Here is a 19388-nt window from a genome sequence, read left to right as displayed (position 1 = left end):
CGCGAGACAGAGATGGTAGCTGAGGGCAAGAAGGCGAGCTGCGTGGCTGGAGAAAGCTCTAAACGAACAGACAGCATGCTGCAGGGTCCACAACCACATGCTTCAAACACAACACCCAGGTGAGACCAACCACTGCTGGGGAGGGGCGGAGCGGCCCTCCCTGCCCTCCAGCGGGCACCCCGGCGGGACTCACCATCCTCCGTGGGGATGTAGATGTTGAGATACAGGCAGTCCTCGTTGGGATCCTGGATGTAAGTGGCCACAATATCCAAATTGGAGGTAAACCAGATGGGCAACATGATCTCAGGAACAGCATTGTGGATGTTCTGGGGGCAGACCGGTGAGAAGTGGGTAGCGTTCCTGATGCCTGACCAGGATGGTGGTGGCTCAGGGGGCATGAACCTCTTCTCCCCGATGGGGGGGGCAGCATAAGGCACCCCCAGGTACTGGTCCACGGGCCCCAGGATCTCGCTGGGCAGAGGCACACGCACTCCCCGTAACTTCCCATAGTGCGTGTTGACAGTGGGTGAGTAGACCTGGCCCTCCATGTGAATGAACGCTGAGGTGAAGCTCAGGATCCAGAGGGCGAGGCGCAGATCCCAGCCAGCCACCAGCTCAGGCACTTGGAGAACAGCGGGCACAAGAGGGCTTCTCCAGAGTATCAGCCACATTGTCCGGGAGGAGCAGCACCGACATCCAGGCCTGAAGCTCCTGGGGCAAGGGCTCAGAGCATCCCGGTCATGCCAAGCCTCCAATTTGCCCACTGGGAAAAGATGGAGCAGAAGAGCCAGGAGTCAGGAGTCGCACCTTCTGATGGGTGAGTTGTGTGCGCGGCCACGGGGAGATGGGTCCTCAAAGCTGCCCCACTGCCTGCTGCTGCCTGCCTGCCAACGGCGCAGCCCTGGGGGCACTGCTGCTGCTGTGGGGAGATGGAGGGAATTAACAGCAGACTTGCTCTGGGAGAAATCAAAAGCTCCCACAGAGAAGGAGCCAGATCCCTGCCCAGACCCTCCCACCCATGGCTGCTCGTTGGCTCTGCCACCACCCAGGCAGGCAGCTCTGGAGCAGGCCAGCGCGAGCAGCACCGGTACAGCATGTACAGACACACAGATGGCATTTGTCCCTGCCTGCAGAGCCTGTCCCCAGTGCTCAGAAGCCAGCCCAACCTCTGCCCTTCCTGAGTGAGCCCTGCAGCACCCTGGGAAGCAGCCTGGTGCCCTTGCTTCGTGCTGCAGGAAGGCGTCAGCAGCAGGTTACAGGTGTGAAGATAAGCAGGACAGTGCCGCTTCCTTGGCACCATCCCTCCATGATAGGAACCTGTTGGGCATCACTGCTCTCTGGCATGGCCCACTGGCCTCTCTCCGCTCCTGGCTGGGCCCACACTGCAGTCAGCGCTCCTCAGCTGGGCCGCATCCCAGCGTTGCTCCCCTGCCTGTGTGCCACCACCCCACTTCACACATCAGCAAACTAGACCCACGCATCCCTACCCAGACACCCATCTTGCCCATCCACATGCTCTCCAGGCACCTTTCTCCTTCCACCTGCTACTGGCCAAAGCAGAGAGAACCCAGGCACAACTCAGGCGATGGGCACAGCCCCTGTCCCACTGTGCCAGCCCCGCTCCCCGCCTGCCCCCTGGCCACCCAAGCAGTCCCTGGGAAGGCAGAGCTCTGCTCCCACATCCCCACACCAGGCTGTCAGCAGGGTGTGAAGCAGATGTGGCAGCTCCTCCCTGGGCCCATGGGGAAAGGCAGGCAGGGCACGCAGGATGCAGGCAGGGGCAGGCATGGGGTTAGGCAAGGGGTTAGGCAGGAGGGCAGGCAGGGGTCAGGGCAGGCAGGACCTGCAACTGGGGACCAATGCAGAGCTCCTGTGCAGCAGAGCCCTTGCTGGAGGCTGCGTGGATTTCCAGTGCTCCGCTCTTCACCTCCCCGCCGCCTGCTGCATTCTGGTTTATGCAAGTGCAGCCCCCACCACCAGCACCGCTGCTCCCCAGGGACTAAGACCAGGGCAGCCGCAGAGGCCATGCTCATCCTCAGCCTGCTTGGGAAGAGCAGCAGCAGCCCTAGGCCAAGATCCATGCCTCGGGCTTTGCAGCCCAGTCCCTGCTTGGTAGCAGGTCAGAGGATGCTTGTCCTGTGTCAGCCACATGTCCTTACCCTGGGAGAGACGGTAGAGGTGGCGGGGCACCTCCATTTTTCCCCATAGCATCCTTACATGCCCACCCAGTAAATCTCTCCCAAGCTCAGATGGAGCAGAGTTGCCTTGGAATTATTGGAGCACAAAATAAGAGCTGTATGCGGATGGGAGGATGCGGCTCTGGTGGAGGTTCAGCTGGGCAGGGACTCCACGAATGGAGAACACCTCATCCAGCAAGGAAAATCTGCAGAGAAAAAAACCCCAACCAACCAAAAATCCTACCATAGAGGGTGTCTCAGATCTGCGCTGTACATGTGCAGGCAATTCACTGCTGGCCACTAAGGAAACGGGCCTGTGCTGTGCCTCCCCTCCAGATGTGCCCAGGGACACAGCAGGCTCAGAAATCCAGCATAGTAAGAAACACTCAGCCCAGAAAATCACGTTGCTGCATCCAGCCTGCCCAAGGCCTCCTGGGACTGGGCATGCCTGCACTGCTCCAGAGGCCATGGAGGCAATGCCAGACAAGGAGGGTGGTACAAACGATGGGGAGTAAGAGGTCACACTTACCGCCCCCTCCACAGCACAGGGACAATGTGAGGGCTGAGCTATCATGACTGGGGCTGATCCTGCTCTATCCCTGACCCCCATCACCTCAGCCCGTTGTCCTGCTCCACCTCCTCCTGCCCCAGCAGACAGTGACAGCAACATACCCAGCAGGAGAACAGCCCTGCTGCGTTATCCCCCAACAGCCTAAGAAACAAAAGGTGTATCATGGGGCAGAAATACAGCTGCAGCACCCAGGGACCCCAGGCTCTGCTCTACCCTGCCACTGCTGGAGTTGTCCCTGCAACACAGTGCCTCCAGCTCTGGAGGAAAACCATCCTTCACCTAATATTCCTTGCAGCAGAGAAGTGACATTTGCTGAACAGTGACATCCCAGGGGTGCGATGATGGCTGGCGAACCCCCAAAGCTGCAATAGTCCCACATGGGCTCTCACAAGTGCTTCAGACCCACCACTCTACCTGACATTGCTGGAAGGCAAATTGCCCAGCGCAGATCTGCTGAGGGTACATGGGTTAGCATAAAGCTCAATTAGTAATGACTGTCATATCGAATCTGTATGACTGGAAGCCACAGGCAGCTTCCAGTCTCTATGATAGTGCCCACAATTCCCCAAAGAGCCATTTCAATTGACCCGTCATTGGCTTTCCCTCTGCAAGAGCACCACAGCCCTGCCTGTGGTGGCTTTACCAGCTGGTTTCCTGACTCGAGAGCTTTCTCAGGCTGTGGCCGCACGCTGCTCTGGGCATCACTGCTCCACCAGCTCCTCCAGCCAAGCCATTTCCCAGCACCAGGCAGCACTGCTCCACAGCTCCCAATGGCTGCAAAGCCAGGGCTGAATTCACCACCTGTCCTGTGCCCCTGGAGCAGCCATGAGCCCAGTGTGATCACCCAGATGTGGCACCAGGAGGGATCTCTTTATAAAACACAGCCAAAACCCAGCTGCTTGCTACAGCTCCTCAGAATTACGTTACGATGATAGCCCCTTGTGGTCTTGTTTAATCCTTATCCGTGGTCCTTCTAGCTTATGAAAACCATGTAAATTTGAAAATAAAACTCACTCACAAGCTAAGATAGAATTAAAGTTCTAAGTACACATCTTCAACTTAGATAAAATGATACTACAGGACTTGCAACTGTCTCCAATTATGAGCTTTATGAAGCATCAGACACAGAGGTGAGTTATGTTAGCGATAGCCAAGTATGTCCAGATGTGGAACCACACCGTCAACACCCAGTAGCCCTGACATTCCCCTGGAGAGCCATGATGCCTTAACACCCAAATGGAGATCGTAGTGTTCTAACACTTGTAATTCCACATCTGGTTCTATCATCTTAAAGGACTTTTTCCCTCCGTCTGCCCCTGTCTCCACAAGCACAGAATGCAGGAACCCAGAACAGTCTCAGTGACATGCTGCTCTAAGCCTTCCTATGTTTGGACTGGTTTTCAATTACAAACCCCCAACGTGATGCAAACCCTGAATATGGAATTCCCTGGGTTTCAAATGCCTCATTTGGGATGATTACAATACCCCTGTAACACATCTTATACCCTCATATTGCTGTTCTGTGCTCTGTGCTTTCTGCTGTAACTTCATGTTAACATAACATTTAGGATGGGAATTTAACCTTAATTTAATATTGACAGAGTGCCATGAGAACCAGAGCTCAGCCCCCTTCACCGGGGGCCGTTGCATGCGCCTTTCACTGCTGCTGCTGCCGCACCAGCTCCTAAGCTTGCCCTTGGCCTTTCGAAGCAAAACAACGGAAATCCGAGAAAGGACATTTTGTTCGGGGAAGTGATTCCCCCGCATCCCGCAGGAGGTGGGAGCGAAGCTTCCCGCCTACAGCGCTCCCATTCTTGCCTCCAGCTGCGAAGCCAAGCGCATCCCCCAGCAAAGATGGCTGCTGGCTCCCGGCAGCGCTGCGCCAGCAGAAGCCATGCCTGCCAACTGGAAGGGAGATGGGGCTGGGCTGGGCACATACTGGGGATGCTCAGACGAGCGCACAGCAAGGAGCCGGCAGGAGAAAGACACCGCCGGTATCCCAGGTCGCTCTGCCAGAGCGCCGGTGGGTGAGCAGAGGAAGTGAGGCTGCTGGGGGAGTTATTCATCTGCCTGGGAAAACAAATGCTCCATCCGCATTTCCAGGGCTGCGCTGTCTGCCAGACAGCTCCCTCCTCAACGCTCTCCATGGAAACCGGGGCGGGTGGGATCCTCTGGAAGCCTCCCTTGCAGATGCACAGGCAGGCGTCTCCACACCAGCCAGACGAGCTGGATCCACACCTTCCCTGGCAGGCAGCCAAGGCGATGCAAGTAGGCAGCCTGCCCTTGCCTTGGAGCCTTTGCCAGGCTCCAGCCTCCTGCCCCTCAGCACTCAGGCTGACCAGCCCCAAGCTCATCACGCTGGTGCTGTGGCTCTGTCCTCTGCGTGGTCGAAGCCAGGAGAGACCAGGACCTCAGACCACCCAGCTGGCACTGACGCACGATTTCCTCCCAGCAGCAAGCAGACAGGATGTCCCACTGCACCCTCTGGCCACTCTGCCTTCTGTAGCTTTGCTCACCGTCTGACCCTGTTGTATCACAGTGAGAGGCAGCAAAGGGCCAGCCCAGGCACCCCACCACAGACATGCACCAGGCAAGCAGCATGAGAAACCTCTGCCTCTTCCTGCCCGGGTCCAAACCTTCCCACCAGCCTGTCTGCAAGAGCAGGGTCTTGACTTGCAGCTTCTGGTGCTTGTGGCCTGGGTCAGTGCTTGAGAAGATGGTGGTTGTGTGCTACGGATTGTGCCCTGTAGGTCTTTCTGACCCACCCCAAGTTACCCATCCATGCCACAGGCAGGTGTTTCCTGGTCCCACAGCACTGTGAGAGCAATTCCCAGGACTTCAGGTCCACCACAGAGCTGGTGCACAGTAATATATGGCTACCAGTGGCTTGCAGTTACACTGAAAAGGGGTTTCAGAAAGGTCAGCCCTGCTGCTGCTGCTGCTCCTGCTCTGCTTTGCCATGAATGAGCTAAATGACAGAACAGAGAATGTTTTAAAATCTGCACGTGACACCCAGCGCTAGGGAGACCAGGGCAGGAATTTGACAGACTCCCACCAGACTGGGGAAAGGGCTGAGAGATGATGGGCAGGGCTGTAAGTCACTGGGTGGGAAAAACTTGCACAAACAGACCACAGAAGAAAAGACGGCAGCACTTCTGCCAGAAGAGTCATAAGGGCTGCAGGGGGGTACAAGTTCAGCGTGAGCCAGCACGTCATTGACACCAAAAAAAGGGAGAATCCAGTAGGATCTGCAAACAGCCAGTTTATAAAGATGCGTGAATTACTTTGCTCTCCTCTCAGCTCATAAAGGCGCATGAAGGAATTATACTGTTTTCCTCCCCAAAAAATCTGGACCAACTAACAGGAGACAGGAGACCAGCAAGACCACCAAAAAACCTTGGACAACACCTGGAAGAGTGGGGATAGTCTAGACAAGTCAGAGGACACAGGTTAATAACACCTAAAGGCCACAGGAATAAAGGTCAGAACAGTCTGAAGCTGAACTTCATGCTAGGTAGTAGCGTTACATTCATAGTAAGAGAGTGTTAAAGCACCCCATGCATATCTGGAAAGGGTGCTACATGGCAGATGGGAGGATCAAGTCCATCTCAACCCCCTCGGTGTCCCCTCCAGCCTAGTCTCCTACACTTCTCATCACCCTGGCTGGCAGCTCTGTCCCTGCCTTCATTTGTTCAGCATTTGTCACCATCTGAGCAAAGTACTGCCACCCCAGCCATGAAGACTTCAGCATTTAGGACACTGACAAAGCAGAACACTCGGAGGCTTCCCAGCACCATGGAGTCCACACACGTCTGCCCTCCACTTTGCAAAGGTCTCCCCAGGTCTCTTCGGTGTCCATCTCACTCTCTAGGTCTGTCCTAGAGGCACATCTGCGGCACCCCAATGTCTATCACAGTCAGCACCACAGTCACTCTGATGGGACACAAGCTAAAACAGTCACAAATGTCACCCTCATTTGCTTCAAGTGCAAGAAACACCCCTGTGTCTTGCCGTTCACAGCACCACCAATATTCAAAGTAAGCTGGATGTCAGAAGCCTACAACACACTCCACTGCACATCCTTTGCCCTGGGGAGAGGATGAGAGACCACGTGAGAAGTGTCAGTTACGTTCCTCAATGCTGCAAGAACATATGTGGGACAGAAGCTCTTTGACAACTCCCAGACACGTGCCAAGATCCTCGAGAGCTCCCATTCAGAACAGAAGAATGTTACCAAAATCTCGAGAAACAGACATTTCAAGTGCCACTTCTGCTGTGGTGCCAATGGCCTCCTGCTGCAATATGGCCTATCCCCATTTGCTCCGTGGCCTTTAAAGATTCCCTCATGACGGAGCCAAGCCTGCCTTGGGAAGGAAACCAGGGGCAAAGTAGACCTTTCCTTTGCCTGCACTTCAGTCTTTCCAGGCAGTTTTGGGGTTGAATGCCAGCACACTGCTCAATGCCCAGCTGCAGAAGACACACTACCCCACAGGTGAGATAGCCTGGCTCGTTTCCAACTCCTGTTTAGCACCAAAAGCCCCCAAAATGCAGGAGGTTTCTCAGTGTCACTGAGCTGAGCCTGGCAATGTTGCTGAAGGACAGCCAGTGAGCACTGCAACAGGGACAGTGTTGGGGTCAGCACCCAATCCTGCCAGTGCAAGCAGAAGGTGGCCTCTATAGAGGACCCCAGGACATCTGTTCTTGAAAGCCTGGGCTCTTTTGGAGTGGGCTCCATGCTCACCTTGAGCTGGTCTATATTTTGACTGACCTTCCCACTCACTGCTTCCCAGGTTCTGGTGGGAAGCTGAGGCAGGGCCATGTGGCACAGCCAGCAGCTGCTGTGTGAGCAAGAGGTGCTGCCAGGACAGGTCCCTGCCATGTGGCAGCAGCCTCTTGGTGGCCTGCCAGGTTTCCACATGGTTCAGGGATAACTGCTGGAAGTAGGCCATTTAGTGCCACGTTCTGGATAGAAATAATCTGGATTATCTCATGTTATAGTTTCCCTGACCCCAGCATGAAGAAATGGCGGCAGCTCTTCTCTCCTTCACCTTGCTGGTTGCATAGTTTCCATTTTACAAATGCTTCCCTGCAAGGGCAGAGGTTAATGAGAACCACTGTCTAAGCAGCAAACACAGTCCCCTGGCCCTGGCATGGATAGACATGCAGTTGCTCCCCAGCCAGGAAAAGAAGGCAGCAAAGGAAGAGGTGTTAGACACTGGCATGGGTTGCCCAGAGAAGCTGTGGCTGCCCCATCCCTGGCAGTGTTCAAGGCCAGGTTGGACACAGGGGCTTGGAACAAGCTGCTCTAGTGGAAGGTGTCCCTGCCCGTGGCAGGGGTTGGAGCTGGAGGAGCTTTAAGGCCCCTTCCAACCCAAACCAGTCTGTTTCATTCTAAGAGAGCCTGACCCAGCCTGGAAGATCAGAGAGCCCTGGAGGAGACTCCGTAAGCCCTGCGAAGGGTCGCTGGAACATCTGGACATGGCATCGCTCTATTCCAGCCTGAACGTGCCTGCTCCGGCCTGCCAGGACCGAGCACCAGGAGCCGGTGGTGCCCCGAGGGTGGTGCGGGGCGGCGCAGGGTGCCCGGTGTCCCCGGTGCCGCCCGCGGCGGAGGCGGCAGGAGCTGTCCGTTCAGCACCGCGCCGCGCCGCGCCCCGGCACGTGCCGGTTCTCCAGCCCGGGCACACGGCACCCAGCGCCTCCAATGAAAGCGCCCGGCCTCTCTCGAGCTCCATCCCGGCTGGCAGCCGGAGGAAAGGCGGGACAGGCAAGGATAGCTGCCGGGCAGACTGCATCTCCTCGGCTAGACGAGGGACCACGTCATCGCTGTCTGCAGCTTCCTGAGGTGGAGAGGGAAGTGCTGACCTCTTCTCCCTGGGATCCAGTGAGGTGACATGTGGGAATGGCTCAGAGCTGTGCCAAGGGAAGTTTAGACCAGAGGTCAGTGTGTGACCACCCCTTCACCGAGAGCGTGGTCAAACACTGGAACAGGCTTCCTAGAGAGGTGATTGGTGCCCTCCATGCCTGTCAGTTTTTGAGGAGCATTTGGACAATGCCCTTAGTAATTTTGCTCTAACTTTTGGTCAGCCATAAATCGGTCAGGCGGTTGGACTAGACGATCATTTTAGGTCACTTCCAACTGAAATATTCTATTCTAGAGGAAATGGCACTTCATAAAGGGCAGAATTACTGCAGCACTCACTTTGCGCGGGCAGGTGACTGACAACGCCAAAGTGTAGAACCCTGGAATTTCCAGACATCTATCCAGGAGTGAACTGACAGACAATCTGCTTTCAGCAAGCCCTTGGCACCAGCACAAAGTTCACACTAAGACAACTTGCTTGTTCTCCATAATATCACAAAAAAGCAACTGGCACCTAGTTTAAGGCAATATAAGCTCACTCACAAATCCGAGATCAACACTCCACAGCTAGCAACTGGAGTGTAAATCTCACCCAGCAAAGAGAGCTGTCTGCACAAAGCAGCATTCCTTCACTTCCTTCTCCAGCTTTGGCAAGCCATGCTGTGACATTATCCCAGCTGCTCATCACCATCCCCCTCACATCTGCCAGAGTCATGGCTCCTACATCCTCTCCCAAACAACTGCCCCAGAAACTACCATGGGCCCGGATACTTAAATTAAATTGGATCATTATGACCGAACCACAGTAGGGAGCAATTACACAATCACACAGCTCTTCAGAGAAACAAGCTTCTGAAACTCTGACTCCAAACACCTTCGTATTTCTTATGTCAGAAAAAGCAGGTGTGAAATGCAATAAAGAAAGGAGACTTCAGTGACCCAGGCCTGGCTCAATGCAGTGACATCCCCATTTCTGAAAGACCCCAAACAAAGCAACAAAAACGAAACCCAGCTGCTGATGAAATGTTTTTCACATCTCATACCCCAGTCCCTCAAACTCCTTTCTGGAAACCCAGCCTTGCAAAGGACATGGACCTCCTCCAACCAACTGGGGCATGGGCAATTTGCACAAAGCCTTGTCCTACCTGTACCACCACCTGTGCTTATAATGGGTCAAGACGCCTTCTGCATGCGCCCAGGAAAGAGGAGAAAGCAGTGGTGGCTGCAGGCAGGCTCAGTGTGTGCACAGCCAATGCTTTCCATGGACCAGCATGGCCTGGAGGAGGCTCTATAAATGTAAGGAGGTGGGCTGGGCACAGAGGAACCCACTGCAGCTTAAAATACAGAGACTTCCTGCAAATGTGACTAGAGAGGGTGGGCAACAAAACCAGAGTGCCTTGAATGGGAACAGCTACACCCAAGATAAGTTGTCAGTGTTTCAGTTTTGCTGACTCAGATAGGAAGCAAAAACTGCTTAATCACCGGCTATAATCCAGACCATGGCTGTAAGAACCTCTAGTTTCGGTGGCAGAGCTCAAAACGGATTGTTTCCTTTACCAACACCTGCTCCAACACCTATTTCTGCCTCACACCACTGCCCACCCACCACTCCTCATGAGCTGAGCAAAGTTTTGCTTGGCAGAGTTGTAAACCAGGTCATGGAGATGACCCGGGCTAAAGGTAATGAAACCCAGGGCAAAGAGCAGATAAGAGGAAAATAACCGGAGACAAGTGGGAATGAACTTTTCCACAGAAGCTGAAACACAACATAATCAGTTTTCCTGTGCCGAGATAAGTTTACAAGTTATCTGCTGGTGCACAAGCACCACCTTCCTGTATCACCCATTACCACCCCATCTTGTACCACGTGACACCAACACAGCTACCAAGCCCATGGAGCAGGGTGGCTCTATGGGGACAGCAAATCCCTGCGCCTGTGGTATGGGCCAGCCCGACAGAGCCACCCCTCCAGGTCACAGTGCAGACAGAAGGGGCACACATGTTCCCTCACAGTACTTGAAAGTCCAAGCATTGCAGTCCTGCACTAAATCATTTCCTCACTGCAGAGTCAGCGGTGGCAATGCTCAGGAAAGCTGTCCTAGGAGATGTTTGAGCTAGCATCACCTCCACCATCCATACCACTTCCGTCCTGTTACAACAGTCCCTGATCCCAGACAGGCTCCATGCAGATGCATGCACCCAGAGCCCAGGATGGAATGTCCCTCGTTTCCCACAGCTAGGAGAGCTGCAGATCCTGTCCTGTGCCCAAGAGATGCCCCAGATGAGCCCAAGCCCATCACCCTACTTGGAGAGGCGAGTGCCCCAGCACACCCCACCTCACACAAGCTGCTGAATTGTGTGTTAGTGTCAGTGGCCTTGACCAAAGGCCAGACATGATTTTCTGACCATGTTGCAAGATCCAAGCAGGGACATGGGAGCAGCACTTCCTTGTCCAGCAAGCAACATCCAGACAGAACAATCATTTTGTTGTCATCATGCTGGTGCCCCTTCCAGTGACCCACCACTCCATGACACTGCAGCATGCCTGGGCACACAGCCCCAGTGGCAGCCACCACCAAGGACCAGGGCACTGCTCAGTCCCAGCTCCGCTGTGGCTGGCCTGGGTGACCATCTTCCCCTCCTCGCACCATCGGTGTCTTCATCTCCACAGAGGGCTGCTCTGGGCAAAGCACTCAGACCCAAAAACCTCTGGACCGGGACAGGAGAAGGGGAGCTGTGACGGTAGCAGCGCATGCAGAGCACAGGCCAGGAGAACCTGCATTTGCTAATGCTGTAACACCCTTTTCCTCTGCTCCCACCGGCGGGCGGGAGTCACTGGAAGCATCAGGACGGGAAGACCCGAATATGGAGGTGGGAAAACGCTGCCGCTGCTGGAAGCGCCGTGGACTTCCCCATGCACAGCGCCCACCCTCAGCCTGCTGCTGGCGGCCGAGCGCCGGCTCCCTCTCGCTTCTTCCCACCCACGCCGCGCCGTTGCCCCTCGCCCGTGCGGGGGCCGGGCGGGCAGAGCGGCCCGGGGGCAGCCCGCCCGACGTGACAGGGCGGCGGGCACCGCGTCCTGCCGCAGCCGCTGCTCCTCCGAGGTGACGTCAGCCCCTGCAAGCCTGGCAGGCAGGAACCGCTCTGCGCTCCGGCCGCGCTGCTCGCAGGCACCGCCCGGCTCCGGCGGACCCCGGCGCGGGCGCCGCGGCTCCAGCCTCGCACGCTCCGGAGCCAGGCAAGGGGCCGGAGGCGCCGCGCTCCCGCCCCGCATCCCTCTGCCTCCTCGCCCCCCCTCGCCGCTGAGCGCCGGCACCAAGGGGAGCGGCCGGCGGGTGTGCAGGAGCCCCAGGGCACAGGCGGCACCAGCCCATGGCAGAGCTGCGGCGGAGCCCTCCAGGCTCAGGGCAACACCAGGGCAAGGGCAGCCCCGGCGCTCCTGGCACAGAGGCCACCAGCGCACGCTGCTGGCACAGCGTCCAAAAATGCCCATCTGCAGCTGGGCAAGGGGAACGCCTGTCCTGCAGCTGCTGGATTCTCCAGAAACCCTAAAGGGTTTCCCAGGACCTCTGGAAACATGCTGAAGCTACGTGCTTCAGTGAGCAACCTAAGGAGCTCACAGGGTGTCACAGCCTGATAACACCGTTGTCACAGGTTGCGTATATTGCTGGCAGCCTGGACAGACGTGGTGTCATGGAATCCCAGCCTGGTTTGGATTGGAAGGGACCTTAAAGCTCCTCCAGCTCCAACCCCTGCCACAGGCAGGGACACCTTCCACTAGAGCAGCTTGCTCCAAGCCCCTGTGTCCAACCTGGCCTTGAACACTGCCAGGGATGGGGCAGCCCCAGCTTCTCTGGGCACCCTGTGCCAGCGCCTCAGCACCCTCACAGGGAAGAGCTTCTGCCTAAGAGCTCATCTCGGTCTCCCCTCTGGCAGGTTAAAGCCATTCCCCTTGGCCTGTCCCTACAGGCCCCTGTCCCAAGCCCCTCTCCAGGTTTCCTGCAGCCCCTTTAGGCACTGGAGCTGCTCTAAGGTCTCCCCTTCAGGAGCCTTCTCTTCCCCAGGCTGACCCAGCCCAACTCTCTCAGCCTGGCTCCAGAGCAGAGCTGCTCCAGCTCTTACAGCATCTCCATGGCCTCCTCTGGACTTGCTTGAGCAGGTCCACAACACTTCGTCACCTTGGAAGGACCACATGCAGTTGGATGGTTCGGCCCAAGCTCACAACAGCCTCTACTCAACCAAGAGAAGCAGCTTGCTCAAGCAGGCAAGGCTGCCCTCAGCAAAAGCCATCGGCTGCTCACATGCCCAAACTGAAACCAGAGCTGGCATGACTGAGCAGAAGACCATGGAAGCCCCTCAGGCTGGGGCTCAGCTGGAGCCAGGGCAGCTCTACAAACTCTGACTTATGCAACCTGGGCTTGCTAAGAACTGGAAGCTGGGCAAGCCAGCAGCTAGGATGGTAGCCTGTTCAGATTTAATCCCAATTTATTCTCCATTTTCCCTTGTACCTTTCTCCTCCCACACTTTCTATCTTCAACCATAAAAAAAGCAGAAAGCCTAAAATCTCTGGGAAAAAAAAAATCTTTGCTCTGTTTTAGTGCAAAGGCTGCTGGAGCAGCCTGGAGATGCCCTGTCTCTCCAGAGGGAGCAGACCAGGATGAAGCAGCACATACGGGCAAGCTGCAAGTACCAGCAATGCCAAGGGAAGGCAGCCCCAGTGCCAAGGCAGCTCCCGTGCTCCCTGCTCCTTCTCAGAGCTCCCCGAGCACAGCTCAGCCTCAGCAGATGCCTGCTTTTGAAGCACTGCTCCCCACGGACAGGGGTGGAGGTTTTTGTTACAAAGAGCAGAAAACTACCTTAGAGCCATGAGCATCCAAGTACAGCAGCTCCCTGCCCAAATTGCAACCTCAGATCCTCATCAAGGCAGCTCAGCAGCGACAGAGACCAAAATGGCAACGAGGCTAGGCACAAGCTGTTCCCTGTGAGGGTGCTGAGGCGCTGGCACAGGGTGCCCAGAGAAGCTGTGGCTGCCCCATCCCTGGCAGTGTTCAAGGCCAGGTTGGACACAGGGGCTTGGAGCAAGCTGCTCTAGTGGAAGGTGTCCCTGCCCGTGGCAGGGGTTGGAGCTGGAGGAGCTTTAAGGTCCCTTCAACCCAAACCAGGCTGGGGTTCTATGACAACAACAGAGATCCTGCCCTCACAGACAGGATCCTCCTGGAAGTCATGAGGACAGAAGAGTGTCTTCTTCATGAGCTTCAACCTTGCTTTTCCTCATCCTGCTGCCCCACTCTCACTGCTGTCCCACTGGGGACCGCTAGATCCCTAGCTCACCTCTGCATCCTCTTCTCCAAGTTTACTTCTCCCACAAGAAGCAAACCTCTCCCAAACCAAGCCTCTCTGCTGTCTCTGCGCTGCTTGAAGAGCCATGGGATACCCTTCTGGCACCACCCGTATACCTAGGTAAGGCTGAACTGGACCCTCACTGGTAGCAGGACACGAGTCTTTTCTCATCTGGGCATAAAACCAGGAACAAACCCTATACTGATGTTCCCTGACGTGTGTGAGAACTGGCAGAGCCAGGGGACTGTAAGAGATGAAGATCAGATCCCTGGTGACCCCAGAGGGAACTGGGACAATGCTGGGATGAGACCCCAGCTCTGCTGCCAGCATGTCTGAAGTGTGTCCTGTGGCCAGGGAACAGGATGAGGCAGAACTGCCAGGTGAGACAGGAGGGAAGGGACACTGCCATCCAGATGCGCCGTCCCTGGAGACAATTGCAGGCCAGGCTGGATGTGGTTCTGAGCAACCTGATCTAGTTGAAGATGTCCCTGCTCATGGCAGGGGGTCTGTCTAGATAACCACTGAAAGTCCTTTCCAACCCAGACTGTTCTATGATACCAATTCTATAATTTTCAAACCAACTGAATTAGCAATTGGTCAGAGGACAAGATTCCATCAGAAGTCTCCAGCAAAGGGTGCTGTGATGCTGAAATACAGGACTGGTGCTTAGCACAGGTCCTACCTCTCCAACCAGCTGCACCTCCACCATGTGGGGAGAGCATGCTGTGCTGAATAAGTGGGACTGAGCAGGAATCTGTCACTGTGCCAAGCAGAGGAGCACAAGAGATGGATGAGGATAAACCCATCCTTCTTCACCAAAGCCCAGTGCTCCCTTCTGGCTCCACCCTTGCTGGAAGGCGCAACGTTATGAAACTAACAGCTCAGACCAAGGGCCCACCTTGCCCGGTGTACTTTCTGGACAGTACTCAGACCTACGAGCACTTTGCAGTTCAGCAGTCAGAGGTGCATCTTGGTGTATTTCTTGGTTCTGAGGGAGCCTCTTGTCCTTCCTGAATTCATCCTGTTTCTCCTGGAACCCATGTAAGGTTTCGCTGCTCACAACACCTTGTTCTGAGGACTTCTGCAGTTTGACAGCACATCTGCAAGAGGCAATGCCCCTCCTCCTGCCAGCTTCATTTGATGCGACCTTGTACTTGCATAGAAGGAAACAGTGAACACTTAACCTCCATGCCTTCTCTCGTGGCCTCCTGTAGGCATACTTTATTCATCTTCTGCTCTTTCTTTTCCAGTTTTAAGAACCCTGCATTCTTTAGCCGTTTTGCACAGGGGCCATCAGACCTCTGACTGTTCCTGCTGCAACTTCCAGGCATCTGACTGCACAAGGATCTCAGCACGGCTCTCCAGTGCTCCCCTGGGCAGCTCTAGAGGCAGACACACAGAGCGACTGCTCCTCTTCTCCTGCATCACTGTCCCACGATTCCTCAAGTTGCTCAGTGGTGCCTGGAGTCACGTAGGGGTAGAGGAAGGGTGTGAAAGCAGCTGGACTCAGACTCACCTCCACAACTCCTTTAGCACTGGTGCCAGCACCAAGACATGGACAAGGCCACCTCCATGGTGAGTGGCACTTTGGCCATGCTACAGACTTGAGCTTCTTCTCCCACTCCTGTAGAGCAGCAGCTGATGAATGCCTAATGGAGACAAAGTGCCTGCAGCCGCATCACACACCACAGGCCATTCACAGCAGCCCGCTCTCCAAGCCCATGTGAAAAGCCTTCCTCTGCCAACCATCCTCACCCTCAGAGAGCCGCAGCAGCCCCGGCCCAGACCCAGCACTGCTCTCACACAGTGTGAGCACTGTAACCCTCACCAGCCTTTGCCCGGCCCCTCTGGCATGGCCATGGCAGAGCCCCGGCTCCTCGCAGGGCATGCACCCCCCGAGGCGCACCTCGGAAAGAGCAGACCGACTCCTCTGTTGTGCATTTTGAAGCGTCAGGAGTGAGGCTTCTTCTCCAGCGGTCCCCTGAGCTCCTTGCCAGGGCTGCCTCAGCCCAAGCAGAGCTCCCCAGCGTGAAGTGTTGCGCACAGACACTGTGACACCTCCCTCCCTGCCCCGATGCCGCCAGACAACACGGCAAAAGGGGCAGAGCTTCCCCACGCAACTGCAGGGCTAAGCAGGAAGCACGGGCTCCATCAGGGGCTGCAGTACCAGATCGCTACTGAGCCCAGACAAGCCTCCAGACAAGCAGCACATCTCCTCCCAACCAAGGAAAGCTTCCAGGAGCTGCACACACCCGGCAGCCGCAGCCAGAAGCCCCCTTGTCTTCCACTGCTCCTACTTCTCCCCATGACCCCCCAGTCAGGCTCACTGCAGGACGTGAATGACGTGGGGTCACGCTGCCGGCACTGGCAGTTGCAGGACCTGTTCTTCATTCCCCTCACACGCGCTGCGGTGCTGCCAAGGCCGGCACAAGGTGCTGGGCACAGCCCCAACCGCGGGGCCACGTTAGGAGACCACCACAGCATCTCATCCGCCATGCAGCACCATTGAGCTATGACAGCTCTGAGTAGCCCAGCACCAGGATCCAACCCGTCTCCTTCTGCTGATGTACCCCCACCTTCCCCCATGCAGATCCAAGACCCACTTGGATACAAACACCAAACCCTGCTTAAGAAGCATCTTTTGAAACTCCCTGTCAGCAGCAGCCAATAACCACAGACCATCAAGGGAGAAATCTTTGTCTGGGATCCTGCAGAGAGCAAAAACTGTCCCACCCCAATGGCACCAAAAGCTCTAGGGACAGAACCAAGCTGTCCCTGCCCCGTCCCTCTGCCCACGCTGCACAGCCCCAGGACAGCAGCTCCTCAGCCCCTCCATGCTCTGCTATGGGGTTTCACAGCCTCCTGCATGGCTCCACCGCAGCTTGTGCTCAGACACATGCTCCACATCCCCACCACTTCCCACCCTCCTCTTGTTACTGAATTCTTCCAGCTGCCACCAGTTACCCCACACTGGTCTGTCCGAGGTCACAGTTGCTCCTGCAGAGCAAAAAGGACTTCCGTTTGCCTCCACTTGCTGCAAAGGAGTAGCTCCTAGCAGGAAAGATATGGGAAGACAGCAGCAAACTGCTTGGGAGGCAGCAGAACTGCTGTGGTGGGGGAGATTTAGGAGCTGGCTGAGCTGGTGCTGCTCAGGAGTGGTTTAGATGGAGCTTAGAGATTCAATCACCTCAAGGTGCCTTCCATAGTTGCTGTCCTAAAACTCCTCCTCCCTTGACACAAAGACAAGGCCAACGTGGACCTGCCAGAGGATTTTGGCAGTCACTATGTCCTTGTTCTCTCTCATGGACTCAGTGTGATCGTGGTCAAAATGCACCCAGACCCTGCCTGTGCTGGACCTGAGCACCCATAGCAGACCCCACAGAGAGCCTGGGGAGATGCAGCCGCCTCAGCCAGAGCCTTGGTGCAGGCTCTGCCAATTCTTGTGCTGCCTTCTGAAGTCTCAGCAGGCTCCTGCCCTACCGGCACTGCCCGGTTCCTGAGCACGTGCTCTCCAGCCCTGTGGGACGAGAGCCTTTACATGGGGTCTGGGAAAGAGACAGACCCGAATGGAAGGTCCAGAGCAACAGGCTTGGCATGGGCACAACCTTCCTCTTCCACAGCACTGCCCTAGATTCACATTCAGCCATTGCCATGCTGAGCCTGGGTGGCTGAGGCTGTGCAAGGCACAGACAGACCATGCCAAGATGGGCTCTGCAGCTTCTCAGCACTGGAGGGTGCAAAGGCTGCCCTGGGTCTCGGCAGCGTCCGCCTGTGCCCCGGTGCTCCGAGGTTGAGCTGTGTATTTGCAGGTGTCCAACCCAACTCCACATCCCGGCCCGCACACGTAACCATGGCAACTGCACATGTGAGTGGCAAAGCCTCGAGCTGGGCTAACTGCGAATGCAAATGAAACAAACACATGCACCGTGCTCAGTGTGACCTCTAAATGTCAGCCCGTCACCATTCTGCAGACACCAGCTCTGGGGGTGGCTACCTGCAGCCTGTGGATGGAAGGAGGGACCTCAGGGTTGGCACAGGTGCTCTGGTGCATCACCCCTGCCTTGGTACCCTGCAGCCCCCTGAGGACACATCTACCCCTTGTGCAGCTGCAGATGCCTCCCATGGTTTTCAGAGGAAGGAAGTTCCCACCAGGCTGACACAAAGCATGGCCAGTGCAGGGGCTCAAGGGGAGCTGGGTCTGTCAGCCTGGCCATAAGGGCACCTCCAGCCCCTCTGCCCTCACCTACGGCATCAAATGAGGCACCCACAAAGGACAAAAAGAGAATTCCAGTGCCACAGGGATTCCATGGCAGCGCCACCTCCCCAGAGGAGGCCCATGGTCTTGGGAAGGGCTGCCAGAGGAAGCACCAGGAGATGCTATCATTTGGGAGATCATAGTCCAGAAACAGACCAGCTGGCCAAAGGCCTTGCATCCCTCCTCACTTCTCTCCCGTACTGCCAACAGCACTAGGCATGGGCAGGCCCCGGTGCTGACCATCACCACACTGTCCTGCTCCATGGCTTTGAGCACAACAGAGCCAAACTCAGGCAAATGGCGCAAACCTCAGTGCGAATCAACGGAGCCACCAGTAACTCGGCACCACGAGCCTGGCTCACCACATGGCCTGGGGATCAGCACCACCAGCACGGTAGAGCCCGTTTGCCAACGAGCTTGCCTTCAGCCTGGCTGACTGCCCAAGAGAGAGGCAGGGAATGATGCCCTTCAGCTCCAGGAGCCCGACTACCAATGTCATTCCCCATGCTCCAGAAGCCCAATGGCCAATGTAATTCCCCATACAACGGTCACTAATCTAAACCACGGGGATCTCCTGCCTGCCCTTGACCTGGGGATGCTCACGACGGCAGCCTCATACCGGACAGCACCCGGTGCATCCTTGCACCCCAAATAACCACCCCCCCGGCACCCCGCACGGCGCCGGAGCGGGAACACCGGCGCTGGGACAGCGGCTGCTCCGCAGGGAACGGGGCCAGCCGGGGCCGCGCCGGGCCGGGGCCGCGCAGCCGAGGCGGGAGCACAATCCCCCTTTCAGCGCGTCGCCATGGCAACCCGCCGGCTCGCCGCGGCCGCTCATCCGGCCCCGTTAACCCCCGCCGGTCCCCGCTGCCGCGCTCGGCACCACCCGGTAACTCCCGCCCCGATGCCCAGCCCTGCTCCCGACGCCCCCACGTCGGCACCGGCCCGCGGCCACCCGCCCTCCCTGGAGCCCCATCACCTCCGCGGCGCCCGGCCCCAGACCACCGCGCATCGGGGCCGGCCCCTTTCCCCCGCCTGAGCCACCGCGGTGCGGCCCGGCCGGGGCGCACTCACCGCCGGGGCTGCCGGGGCTGGGCCATGCCGGTGGCAGCAGCGGCTGCTCCGCGCCCCTCTCGGTCCGGCCGGCCTCGGCAGCGGGAGCGCGCGGCGCGTGCACGGGGG

The 19388-nt window shown here is 56.9% G+C and overlaps 1 protein-coding gene across 6 annotated transcripts in view; it reads right to left on the bottom strand.

Moving 5' to 3' along the window:
* Nucleotides 1-19388, bottom strand: part of NLGN3 (neuroligin 3) — a 41277-nt gene extending 21889 nt beyond the window's left edge. For 3 of the 6 annotated variants that reach the window (XM_061446321.1, XM_061446325.1, XM_061446326.1), the window contains exons 1-2: nt 19281-19388; nt 194-919 (exon numbers count right to left, since the gene is read on the bottom strand). In XM_061446321.1, the coding sequence (XP_061302305.1) occupies nt 194-671 (478 nt within the window). In that variant the 5' untranslated portion in view covers nt 672-919; nt 19281-19388. Of the gene's footprint in view, nt 1-193; nt 920-19280 lie in introns of those variants that run through there. The other 3 variants (XM_061446323.1, XM_061446324.1, XM_061446327.1) reach the window with 3 other exon arrangements.

Source organism: Pezoporus flaviventris, unplaced genomic scaffold (genome assembly GCF_033815535.1).
Source record: "Pezoporus flaviventris isolate CSIRO_AGI_PZ_B2104156 unplaced genomic scaffold, CSIRO_AGI_Pfla_v1 ptg000005l, whole genome shotgun sequence".
In the NCBI taxonomy this organism is placed as follows: Eukaryota; Metazoa; Chordata; class Aves; order Psittaciformes; family Psittacidae; genus Pezoporus; species Pezoporus flaviventris.
Note: the sequence above shows the minus strand (reverse complement) of the source record. Positions and strands in the feature narration are given on the sequence as shown.